Source organism: Anabrus simplex, chromosome 10, assembly GCF_040414725.1.
Source record: "Anabrus simplex isolate iqAnaSimp1 chromosome 10, ASM4041472v1, whole genome shotgun sequence".
NCBI classification, from domain to species: domain Eukaryota; kingdom Metazoa; phylum Arthropoda; class Insecta; order Orthoptera; family Tettigoniidae; genus Anabrus; species Anabrus simplex.
In genome coordinates, this window is record NC_090274.1 from 70,473,079 (window position 1) to 70,487,228 (window position 14,150).

Genomic DNA, 14,150 nt, shown 5'->3' on the forward strand with positions numbered 1-14,150 from the left:
ACGATTAAAACATTAACAAATATCTTACTAAAATGGTAAAATATATACATCATTTGTTTAAAAAGTACTTGTTGTTTGAGTCTTTTTGATCATACTACACTTGTATTGCAAAACGTGGAATAAGATTTTTCACTCATACACATTAGTGATAATGAGTCCATTATAGAATCTTAAAAGTATTTTGTTGTAGTGGTATATCACAGCTTATTAGTTATTGTGATGTCAATAAGACGTAATTTCACTTTGTATTAATGTTTGGGGTATTCCACTTTTTAAAAAAGTCCATTGGAGTAACATAGGAAAAGCTTAATTAAAGAGTTAATTAAATAAATTTATCCTTCATTACTAAAAATACTAGTATGTGATACCTTATTAAAATGGATCCTTCATTTCTAAAGTATTGATATGTGATACCTCATGTGTTCATTTTATCATGTATAAAAAGTGGGGTTTACATTTCTTAACAGTAGTACTGTACGTTGTTACCATCTATAATACATATGTAATATTACGATCTGACATAGCAGCCAACTGAAAATGCTTAAAGTATAATCTAATGGAATGGGACCAATTCCTTCTTTTTACTGTTTGTTTTTCACTTTCAACTGGTGGAGTGCATGACATATGCGTGTTGTGTTAGATCTATATTATTGTTGAATTTGTTGCAATTTGTAAACTGCTGCTTTTGGTGAAGTATCTTAGTCTATGGATGTCATTAGGAAATTGTTAGTGTGTCGTTGCTGGTTGAACGGTGACTGTTGCAAAATGAAGCTCGTTCGAGGTGCCGTGCGTCTTGATGGAATTTAAATTTGCACTTTTTATGGTAATGGCATGAAGGCTTCTGTGTGTTGTAGATTAATTATCTGCAAGCAGAAATAGCAGGTGTGTAAGTTGGTGTATAATAAAGGTGTAGAAGGTGAGTTATATGTTGTGTTACTTACGTTGAATGTTGAGACTGTATGCTTTACGTGGCTGCCTGTCGAGATCTGTTGCGTGTTATACTGGGACTGTAGTTAGTGGCGGCGGAGGGGAGGTTTGGAGGGATGGGTGGAGCGTTTGTGACGGAAGCGGGGTTGGAGGAGAGGAGATCTTTGAGCGGTTCATTTGTATGTGTAGGTTGTTGTTTGTTGATTCTTTTTAAATAATAATCTTTTAGGAGGGGAATGACTGTGTTGAAAAGAACATTATTTTTGTCAGTATTTTCATTTAAGTTGAAGTTTGGGTTTGTGTATTGGTCTAGACCAATACACAAACCCAAAAATTTAAATTCCATCAAGACGCACGGCACCTCGAACGAGCTTCATTTTGCAACAGTCACCATTCAACCAGCAACGACACACTAACAATTTCCTAATGACATCCATAGACTAAGATACTTCACCAAAAGCAGCAGTTTACAAATTGCAACAAATTCAACAATAATATAGATCTAACACAACACGCATATGTCATGCACTCCACCAGTTGAAAGTGAAAAACAAACAGTAAAAAGAAGGAATTGGTCCCATTCCATTAGATTATACTTTAAACATTTTCAGTTGGCTGCTATGTCAGATCGTAATATTACATATGTATTATAGATAGTAACAACCTACAGTACTACTGTTAAGAAATGTAAACCCCACTTTTTATACATGATAAAATGAATACATGAGGTATCACATATCAATACTTTAGAAATGAAGGATCCATTTTAATAAGGTATCACATACTAGTATTTTTAGTAATGAAGGATAAATTTATTTAACTCTTTAATTAAGCTTTTCCTATGTTTACTCCAATGGACATTTTTTTAAAAGTGGAATACCCCAAACATTAATACAAAGTGAAATTACGTCTTATTGACATCACAATAACTAATAAGCTGTGATATACCTCTACAACAAAATACTTTTAAGACTCTATAATGGACTCATTATCACTAATGTGTATGAGTGAAAAATCTTATTCCACGTTTTGCAATACAAGTGTAGTATGATCAAAAAGACTCAAACAACAAGTACTTTTTAAACAAATGATGTATATATTTTACCATTTTAGTAAGATATTTGTTAATGTTTTAATCATATGAATCAATCATATTGAATGTTACATTATCAATACCAGATGTGAATAAGTGCAGAACCCATTATATGTACAAAAAGCTTAGACACAGTGAGCCAATACACCTCATACAATAGCACGTTTAAAAAACTAAGATGCACCCACTAGTACTTTAATGACATAACTTTCAACACTTGATTTAATTGAAATAGTCACCAAATGTAACCTTTCATATGTGATGTTTTTATAAATTCTTTTTTGTGTGTCAACTGAAGATGATCCCCAAGGGATTGAAACCGGTATTGACCAATTTACTAATTTAGAGTAAATAAACTAATGTATTGATAAGGTGGAGATTTTAGACTTTCTTTATATCAGAGTACCAATCAATACGGAAATGAAGCTGATAGACTATGATGAACAAAAAAAAAGTTGCCATGACTTATGCCCCAAAACCCACAAGAATGTGACTTCTCATTTCAAAAATCTCACATGGATTTGGGAATCTGACCCATAGCTACTTTGGTGAGAAGCAAGTGAAAATATCACTCAGCTGTTGTACCCCAAAGAAAGGAAACAATTTAACCTTTTCTAACCATGAATCCAACATGAGAACTCTGTACTGCATACTTCTCAGCTTTAAATGTCACTCAGTTCATTTTACAGGTCTTCAAAGTGTTTGGGATATTTGTTGTTTTAAGAAGTACAACTTGGTAACAATCCTGTTTTAATTCTAACTAAAAGGAAAAAGAAGAAATTGGAACACGTACAGGCAATTTGGAACCTAACCTTGTGAAGTACCAGCATGAATCACTATGATTCTCCCCCATTCCAACAGGTACTGCCATAGTTCCTTCTATAGAACCATCTGTCCAGCCTTTTCCGCAGGAATGGTAAGCATTAATCCATGTTTTGTCCAACTATTCAATAGAATTCAAAATTCTTGTTAACAATCTCTCTAAAAAATCTTCACTACCACGTCAAGATAATATTACTTCTCTCCATCAGCACTCTTCGCCCGTTAACCTTCCTGTACCTAAACACCAGATTTTTAACTATTTTTCTAAGAGTAGGGTGTTCTTTTCTATGGTAATAGGCATAAATATGCTGACAAATTAAATCTTGTTGAAAAGATGGAACAATGTGGGATTTGTATGTATGTATTTATTCTTACATTCAGTTCTAAACTATATGGCACATCAATACATGGTCATGACTTTCAGCCTGTATGCTGTGGAAGTGTATCAAAGAGAAGTAGCATATTCAGCAACAGGTATCATAGAGGATTTAGTTACATACATCAATCATAGGTGTTGCTACACAAAAGCAATCACATACTCAAACCTTACCGCAAAAGTATAAAAGCAGAAAAATCATACTCTCACAAATATTAGAGGTTACATCCACTTACTTTAATTCAAATATAACAAAAGCCTTACATAGCATGATAATGTTGCTATAACTAATTACCTTTAAATACTGCAGATACATTTAAATACCCAGCAGACAGGTGCAAATGAGTTAACTGTACTGTAAATACTTGGTACACTTTAATATCAAGCCACTAGTGGCATAACAGTTAACTGTATCCATTTGACACTGCATATTTATTTAATGTTATTTTTAGATATTTCTGTTGTTTTTATTTGCTTGGACGCCAGTTTGCCCATCTTTAAAAGGTAAGGTAAGGCGTAGTATCAGAACTGGATTCCAGAATCAGTGGATAAGACTTGAGATCTATCAATTTCAGTTGCTACTATTTGAATTTAATTTTTAATTTATGTTTAATTAGAAGTTTATCTTCCTATGCCCAACACAGCTGTGCCAACTTCAGTTCAGATAAACATCTCTCTTACCTGCCACGGAGTTCAACAGCGAGCTCCCACTCTTTGTTCGCCATTGCCTTAGCCACCTCCTGTGTTCTCTTCACGCAGTCCATCAGAGGGAGTCTGATAGCTTGGTTACCATCCAGAGATACTACACAAGCTTCTGTCTCAGGTGTGGCCTCCATCAGTGCCATCACAGCCTCGGCTCCCATACGACAACCCTGCAAGAAGAAAAGAATTGCATCAAAATGTTAGCTTCTTCCTTCTGGATCAAGTCCATGAACAAATATTCCTCACCTCCGTAAATGATGTACTGTACTAGATGACTTCATTATTATTATTATTTACTATCAAATAATATAACCTGTAAGTTTTTCAGTCTGTCGAAGCATGAACAACAACATGCAGAACAATATAACGTACTTGTAAAACAGCACATTAGAAACAGAACAGCATATTTCAATCTACATTAAACAAAGTCACTTATTAATTCATTTCTACACATTCAGATCCATCGAAAATAATTTTTATACATTCATTTTATACTGCACAAAGACAAATAAGCTATAAACACATATTCCCCCCCCCCCCTCTCTCTCTCTCTCTCTCTCTCTCTCTCTGTTCAACAAAAGCAGTCCCCTCCACCTTCCCCTAGCTCCCCTACGGAGAGGTTTGGGTTAGCAAGCTACGAATGAGGCCAGCAGAAACCAATCCAGGAATGACACTGGAGATAACAGACATTCATTAAGTACAGAAAATGTTTTCTCAAATCTATTAAAAGTATCAATAATGGACCTCAATGTACTACAAGAATTATCGGACTATAGTGTTACGTGCTAGCCCCGTGGTAGCCCCTTTGGTACTTCCAGAAAGGGGCTAGTGACTCAGATGACCAGGGATCTCCCAGTCGGCTTGTGGGATGAGGCAGGCCTTTCTGTGTATTGTTCTTGTCGGCTAGCTTACCTGCGAGTTTCTTGGAGATTCAACGGGAATGTTCTGCCTGTACCCACGTTGCAAAAATTCTGGTTCCCATCACGCGAGCTATAAAAAATAAGGCTAGCCGCACACACTGCGTCAGTTCTGGGCTCCATGTTGGAGCCAGTGTTGGCGCTGGACATGGGGTCAGTGTTGGGCTCCGTGGTGGGGGTCAGTGTTGAGCTCCGTGGTGGAGCCAGTGTTGGCGCTGGACTCTGGGTCAATGCTGGGCTCTGTGGTGGAGCCAGTCTTGGCGCTGGACATGGGGTTAGTATGAGATTCAGTGTGTTGGGGTTTGGTAGCTGGGCTGAAGACGACAGAGGTATTGGCTGTCCTGTCACAAATGTCCCACCGAGGTCTGAACCAGGAGCTGTTGTGGTGTCGGAGAGTCCAGTGAGTGGCTGGACTGAAGATGTGCGGAACGGAAGACTGTACTACCTGAGAGTACTGCGTACTTGTGTATTTCTATGGCCTGAGGATCGCCATGAGTCTGCAAATTTATTTTTGTATTGTATTGAACAGGTGGAACAATTTTAAATAAATTTGATTATTTTAAGATTATAGTCTCTGCGAGTCGAATTGAGCAATAGCCATCGTGTGTTAAGTAGCCCATAGCACTGTGTTCAAATCCAGCGGTCTACGCACAGCTGCTGTATGAGGTGACTGGACATGGGGATGTGAAAATAAGGATTAGCCGTCCACAGGTATAGCAACAGGCTGGACCGCCTGCTGAGCCGTAAGGAAGAGAGACTTGTAAATAGACAGCAATTACTAAGTGTGGCGTTCATAGCTGATTAGAATATGTGTGCATGTGTGTGCATATGTGTGTGTGCGTGCATTTACTGGGTCATCCTGAAATAAATTAGGAATAATAAAACAGTCGGGATGTTATTCATAACAATAGCGCTCATTTCACAAGTTGTTCTCCATATCATCAGTCAATACCTAAAGCCATTCATACAGCAATATATCCTGCAAGAACAAGCTGGATTTGTGCAAGAGAGCAGATCCTGAAGATAAAACAACTCTTCAAGAAGGTCCGAGAATTCTAATTTTCAATGTCGATGTGCTTCTTGGACTACAGAAAGGCTTTTGACTGTGATATTGAAACAGCTGTGATGTCTGATTCGAATCATGTGGTAACAATGGTGAAGTCTGCATTTTTGAATACAAGAAAGAATAAATACAAGTATTTACACTTCTTACAATCTCAGAATGGGGATTCAAAGCAAGCAAAAGCTTTTTCTTTCACCTGTCCTTACTCTGCATAACATCTGGTTTCATCATCATCATCATCATCATCATCATCATCATCATCATCATCATCATCATCATCATCTGGAGCAGTTTCCAACCACAGGCTTGGACCATAAGCCTCTCCATCCACTACTTCTCTTCTGTCACTGTCGTCCAGTTTCCTCCTTTTGCTTCGATGCTCTTCTTTACACCTTTCAGCCATCTGTCCCTCGGTCTTCCTCTAGTCTCCTTCCCTTCAACTCCATTTCAAACATCTTTCTTGGGAATTGCAAGTGACTAATCTCATAAAACTTTATTATTGTATAACCTCTCTTCTCCCATTCTCTTAACATGTCTATACCACTGCAGCCTTGATTTTCCTATCTTTTCCTGTAGGGGTACCTCATTTACTATTTCCCGAACTCTCTCATTTCTTCCTTTGTCCATTCTTGTTGTCACCTGTGATGGGACGGCAAGCTGGAAATTATCATCATTGCTTTTTGTAAAATGATCTTATTTAAGTTTGGACATGTGAACTACTCAATTTATCTAAATTTGGAAATGTGAAGAGAAAGAAACATTATGAGCTGGTAATGATGATGAAGTTTCAATATATGAAGATTTGAAAGTTGAATGTTGATTTGCAGGTATTTTGTAATATTGTGTAATTGTGTTTTTAAAATTAAAAGCAAATTGTGAGGCAGCATGTACTGGCACATGTCATTTTCTTGATGATGAAATAGTATTGCATAGTGAAAAGTTCTTGAACTTCCCCAGCGGAAATCTGGTGAATCTTAATTGGTCATAATAAGGACTGTTTTAATTGGTGAATGTGGGTGTCTGGAGTAATGCAATAGGTCTCCTGTGATCGCACGATTACCGGTTCAGGGCTTCTCGTGAGAGTGAGGCAACTGTCTGCATCTTTTGAATACTGATCTCCTTAGCAGTCCGTCCCATCTCGGGACTCCAGCCTTCTGTGGTTACCGGCCTCCCTAGGTAAGTGATATCATCTTATATTTGATTTCATTTAAATTCTTTCTTCTGTTTCATTTACGTAACTTCCATAGTAATGTACCTTTTATGCTTGTGAAACACTATTTAAATTGAACACCAAAGCAACAACTGATACACTGCAAAAGGTTGACAGAAGGATACTCAGAACAATCATTAATAAAAAACATCAGGTGGATGGATAATGGAGATTATTGCCTAATGCAGTGGTTTATAGGGAAAGTGAATCTATAATAGATATGATGAAAAAAGAAGAATTGCCTTTTTCTGTCATCTTTCTACATTAAATGATAATAGGATAATAAAACAACTATTTAATTACTTTTGGAAAAGTAAAACAAAAAATAATTGGTTTAAAGAAGTTCAGAATGATTTAGAAGAGCTGAATATTACAATGAAGCAAATTGAAAATAGAGAAGAAAAAAGGATTCTCAAGAACAAACGAATAAGATTGTCATTAAAAACTGTACAACACAAACAATATGTCATATCTGATGAAGAAAGGGCAGCCAGGTCAGCCAGAATGAAGATGTTTTGGGAAAGGAAGATGATGATTCAAGCTAAATCATCAGTTAATTCTTTGTTAACATAAATGGGTTTGATTTAAGTGCTCTAATGTGGGTGTAAACTATGTAAATAAATGTAACTTTTAATTTTGCGTAACGGAGGTTTCCCCCTAGACTTCCACCATTCACCAATTTTAGTTTTTGAATCCTGTTAACATTTTAGTTTTTTTGTTTAAAGGCTATTAAGATGTACCTCATGTTTATTAGCATTTCTATTGTCTTATTTTCTACCTACAGTATTATGTAATTTGTTTATTTGACTCATTAATTTGATCTTGCTCTGTTCCTTTATTTTACTTGTGTTTTTCTTAATATATTTATTTCAAGGGTGTTTGCTGCATGCTTCACTTTCCCCACAATGCCATACGTTCCCATGGCCCCATAAGGGTTCCTTCCACGTTTCCTCATCCTTCCATAGTTACCGTTTGGTAGACCTGTAAGATAAAGTTTTCGCATCCTGAACATGGCGTTAACTTGGTTTCAGTTTCTGTCGTCATCGTCATTGTTGTTATCATTATTGTTATTATTCTTGTTTTGTTTCGGCCAACTAAGGACCACGTCATTTCAACTGTTTCCCTTGAGCTTTAATGTTGGTCCAGTATTCCTTCATTCGTATACGGTGTTTGTTGCTCCTTTCGCTCTTCCGTCCATGCCTTTCCAGTTTTCATCTTTGGCTTTGGTTGGAAACTCTGGTGTTCTTGGAGTTTTTTCTTAAGTGGGACGAGCTCCTGGATATTTTCAAATTAGATCCCAATCTCCTGCAGATCTTTCTGTACCTCATTGAACCATGCCCCCTTTGCCTTTTTCTCTTGGAGGAAAATGAAAATGCGGTTGGTTAACCATGTTGACTTCATTCGGGCCATGTGTCCATAAAAAGTAATCCTTTTCCGCATCACGTCGGTTATTTTCTCCACATGCGAGTACAACTCCTGGTTGTGCCGTCTCCTAAACTCGCCATTGTCTTTGACTGGACCTAAGATTTTCCTCAAAATCTTTCTTTCCTTGGCCTCCAATTTCTCCATCATACCTTTTTTGTTCATGGTGAGACATTCCGCTGCATATAGAGCCTCTGGCCGGATGACAGTGCAATAGTGTTTGATATTATTATTATTATTATTATTATTATTATTATTATTATTATGTGTACTCTCACAGGTGCTACACTTGTTAAACCTACTTGACAGCTTTGAAATTTCATTACCATTGCTTGTATTCTCCTTTTCATATTGTCTACTATTTAAATGGGTACTTTGAAGACATTGTCATATGATATGAAAGATTTCAACAACTGTGGCATTAAGTACCTAAAAAGTCTGACTGACTGGGAAGTGAAGAGACTTCATTCACATCAAGCAGTTGAGATGATTGTGCCTTTTACTGAACTTTAGGGGTCTCAGTACCCAAACTCTCATTTGCTGTACCCCAAACTTCATAACCTTGAGGTAACTTTTTCTGCAATTTGTTATTGTAACCTATGGCTTCATTGGTAAGTAACTCCAATACAAAACTTAAGTGCGGCCAGTATCCAGTATTCGGGAGATAGTGGGTTCGAGCCCCACTGTCGGCAGCCCTGAAAATGGTTTTCCGTGGTTTCCCATTTCCACACCAGTCAAATGCTAGGGCTGTACATTAGTTAAGGCCACGGCCGCTTCCTTCCCACTTCTAGCCCTTTCCTATCCCATTGTCGCCATAAGACATATCTGTGTTGGTGCGACATAAAGCAAATTGTAAAAAACCCATCCCAATCTGATGGATAAATCACTATGAACAGTGTAATATGCCCTCACTTCATATGAACACTGCAGAAATGTTTGGAATTGAATCCAGACTTTTAGCACACAATCTAGTGATTAATATTATACTAATATACCACCACCTCTCCTACCATGCCAGCCAACATTCTGAAGGTGAATTTTATATTATTTTTATTATTAATTACATACATACATCTTCATTATAAAATGTTATGCATCTCAGCATTCAGTCTGCAAGCCTCTGTGAATTTAGTAATCACTGCCACAATCCTCTGTTTGTAACTAGTTCTGTGGCCTCATTTAGTTTTATACCTCATCTTTAAATCGTTGGAAACTGAGTCTAACCATCGCCATCTTGGTCTCCCTCTACCCCTCTTACCCTCCATAACAGAGTCCATTATTCTCCAAGGTAACCTATCCCCTCCATTCGCCTCACATGATCCCACCATCAACCCCCACCATCTACCCCTCTTACCCTCCATAACAGAGTCCATTATTCTCCTAGGTAACCTCTCCCCTCCATTCGCCTCACATGATCCCACCATCAAAGCCAGTTTATGCATACACCTTCATCCATCGAGTTCATTCCTTACAGCCTTTATCTCCTCATTCCGAGTACCCTCCTGCCATTGTTCCCAACTGTTTGTAGCGGCAATCATTCTCGCTACTTTCATGTCTGTTCTAGCTTATGAATAAGATATCCAGAGTTCACCCAGCTTTCACTCCTGTAAAACAAAGTTGGTCTGAATACAGACAGATGTAAAGATAGTTTCATCCTGGAGCTGACTTCCTTCTTACAAAACACTGTTGATCATAACTGCGAGCTCAGTACGTTAGTTTAATTGCAACTTTAATCAATCTCACTAACTATACTACCATCCCGGAAGAACCCACATCGTAAATACTTGAAATTATCTCCTGTTCCAGCTTTGTATTTTCAATCTGACATTCAATTCTCTTGAATTTCCTACCTACTGACATCAATTTAGTGTTCGAAAGGCTAATTTTCATACCATACTCATTGCACCTATTTTCAAGTTCCAAGATATTAGACTGCAGGCTTTCAGCACAATCTGTCATTAAGACCAAATAGTCAGCATAGGCCAGACTGCTTACTACATTTTCACCTAATTGAATCCCTCCCTGCCGCTTAATACCTTTCAGCAGGTGATCCATGTCAATTACGAACAATAAAGGTGAAAGATTACAGCCTTGTCTAACCCCTGCAAGTACCGTACCTTAAGAACTCATTCTACAGTCAATTCTCACTGCAGCCCAATTGTCGACATGATTATTAATTATATTATGAATTATAATAATACATTAGTCATGTTTTAAGGCTGAGGGAAAAAAGTTATTTAAATTATGTGTAAGATATAGGTTACTCATCAGTTCCATTTACACATATTTCACAGTAGCTGAAGTACCCATCGTTGATGGGATAATTACTTAGCATGTGCATGATCATATTTTTCGTCCACCCCTCACATTCTCTGCACATAAGTAGACAGGCCTCTCCTTGTCAGCGCCTTGTGAAGACGAACTCACTTCCTTCCTCTCTGTGGCAGTTTGCAGTTTCATATAGTTCTGTATTATTCCTGATATTGATTTGATCTCTTCCTTCCGCTATAAAAGAAAGACAAGTATCGGGTTCCGATACTTTAGGCCTTCACATATAGTTTTCTTTTGACTGTGATATTAAGGCATCCAATGTAAAAGGAGTAATTCCTCCTTTCATGAATCCCTCTCGTCTTAAGTCTACAAGTGATCGTTCCTTTACGATCTTTTCGCATTTTTTAAAATCATTTTCACAATTTTTCTTAAAAATTAAATAACTGGAAAGGAGGTTCAACCTATTCAATACTCAAAAGAAAGAAACGTAGCAATCACATTTCTATTTGAATGGGACCGGTTTCGACCTTAGTCTAGGTCATCATCAGCCATAAAAAACATGTAAAATGTTTAAGAATGTTGTAGGTCAGTTTTTCACTCTGTTAGGCACAAAGACACGACATCACATTATGTTCTGCACAAAGTCACAAAATTAACAATCAACTTGCGAAGATCAAAAAGGCTTGAATTCGCAGACGAACAGATCTGTAGAAGAAAGCCGCCAGCTCCCGGTGACTACGCGACACACTCAAGGTCACGCGCTGCGGCCAAACACCAAAGTAGAGTGGGGAACGTTTCGAAGGTCCAGAACCTGTCACGGCTGCGGGAAGCCAAGTACGTATATAAAAATATACGATGCCAATTAGTATAACCGAATGAGCACCCGTACTCCAGCTAAGATCTTGGTAAACAGTTGACTTGAAAAAACAATTGTAGAGAGAAGAAAAAAATGTAGTAAAAAGCGCAATATCGGAAAACAAATGAAAACTTATATGCACAGTGCGCTATTTAAAAAAAAAAAAAAAAAAAAAAAAAAAAAAAAAATTTTAGGTTATGATTGAAGTAGTCGAAGTTGGCGCAAGACAAAGATTTTTGAAAGAGGAGAATAAATTAAACGAGGAAGAGTGATAGTGAAATAAGAGAAAGAATAAAAGAAATTGAGGTTAGATGGTAACGAGGAAAGATAAGATAGGGAAATGAAGGAGGGGTAGTTTAAGGTGGGTTAGGAGGGTGGGTTATCGGAGGTAGAAAATGTGGGTGGGAACTATGTAAGACATGGAAAATAGAATTGGGGTTTTGGAATTTGGAATTTTTGAGAAGAAGAATTAGGAAGTCAAAAAGGATATTGGGTTTTTCAGAAATGTCGTTTAAATTGAAATTAGGGTTGAAGTACTGGTCAAGGTGGATGTCGTGTCTTTGTGCCTAACAGAGTGAAAAACTGACCTACAACATTCTTAAACATTTTACATGTTTTTTATGGCTGATGATGACCTAGACTAAGGTCGAAACCGGTCCCATTCAAATAGAAATGTGATTGCTACGTTTCTTTCTTTTGAGTATTGAATAGGTTGAACCTCCTTTCCAGTTATTTAATTTTTAACATCAATAATTTCAATACGGAACAATGAAATTTTTATCTTTAAATACAATTTTTCTTGTCGATATGGACCAATGACCATGCGGTTTTTAATTAGACAAACATGATGAAAACCATCGCCAGTTAACACGACTAAACAATATTTCCATGTCAGTAATGCTCGGAGCTGATATGGACTGAGCAACAAAAGTCTAAATTCTTGAATTCTGTTATCATAGTCTGTATGGTAAAACTTTATAAGACATAAATGATCAGAAATTGTATACTCTACAGCATTTGATTATATAATACTTTTCGGTAGGATCAACGACATGGGTTAATATAAATTAAATTTTAGGCACCTTCCCCTAAACTACCATTTCATCCAAGGTGAATAAAATTATGTATAGCCTAGACTGTAGTTACTTATTCCCCTACTCCACATACTGATTTTTCATTACATTCTGTTCACCAATTTTATCGTGGCTTGGCGTTGATATGGACTTGGCAACAAAAACCAAAATTCATGAATATCTCTGTATTTACAGTCAGTACTGTGAAAATGTACAAGACATAAATGATCAGAAATTTAATTCTATATAACTTTGTTTGTTTGTTTGTTTATTTATTTATTTATTTATTTCAAAGAGTCTGTACAGAGTTTTCTTCTATTGTTAGACCCTGTGGAATATCTATACCTAAACAAGCTCTTCCATCTCCACTTACTAGACAAATAACAAATAAGCAAACACACAACAAAACAATATAATTAGAATCAAATGGCCCACAGTCGACTCCCATCTGGAGATCTGATAGCTATGGCAATACGGCAACTGGATAAAAATAATATAAAATAAGGTAAAATAAATCATTGTCAGAACAGCACATGAAGGTTAAAGACCTTCATATCTCTCCTGGCTGGACTCGCGAACCTTGCACATTCCACACCTTAAACCGTCCTCTCTTGACCTACTCAGGTTTGCTGACCCAGTCTTAACATTACAACACCTGCCGCGTTAGTGTGCCACATTCTCTTCACGTTGCATTTTCTACATGAACTACTTCCTTTTTACCAGTAATCATTATCTCACTTCAACTCTAAAACAAACTCTTCTCGTTCAAGCATAATTAACCATACTTAATCTCATTACCCATCTCTTGAACATAATCACTTATAGCAACTATCACTCAAAATTACCTTCATACTTTCCTTTCCCCTACATTTGCTTATAATTCAAATCACCTTAACTCTACTCACTCTCTGCATAATCACATTTAACAACCACCACTCCATTCTCCATTCTCACTATTCATTTCAAATTTACGCCCACTTACAGTTCAATAATTCAGATTCTCGTTCAAGTATATATACCTCTTGAACATAATCACTCATCGCCATACTTTCCTTTCCCATCACTCCAATCTCATTTAAACTTAAGACACACACTCTACCATCTATCAAATTTAACAACTTCTTAACATCCTCCACTCTGAATATTTACAAACCGACCCACCTTTCATTATGACCACTCTCTTATTAACTAAATCACATTCCACATAACTTCATCCCTCTTCACTTTAACTTACCATTCAAATATTCTTAACTTTAATCACACTATACCTTCCAATCTAATTATACATTAACACCATTACCTAGCTTACTTACTAATACTACTTGACTTTTTACTTCTCGTTACTATGCTTTCATCACTTTTACCTTGTGATCAGTCAAATTTTACAGCAATATCCTACATGTTGGACAACTACCATC

The 14,150-nt window shown here is 36.9% G+C and overlaps 1 protein-coding gene across 3 annotated transcripts in view; it reads right to left on the bottom strand.

Moving 5' to 3' along the window:
• Window positions 1-14,150, bottom strand: part of Pfk (ATP-dependent 6-phosphofructokinase) — a 194,668-nt gene that overhangs the window by 114,703 nt on the left and 65,815 nt on the right. For all 3 annotated transcript variants that reach the window (XM_067154686.2, XM_068229476.1, XM_068229477.1), the window contains exon 8: window positions 3,900-4,090. In XM_067154686.2, coding sequence (XP_067010787.2) covers window positions 3,900-4,090 — 191 coding nt within the window. The remainder of the gene's footprint in view (window positions 1-3,899; window positions 4,091-14,150) is intronic.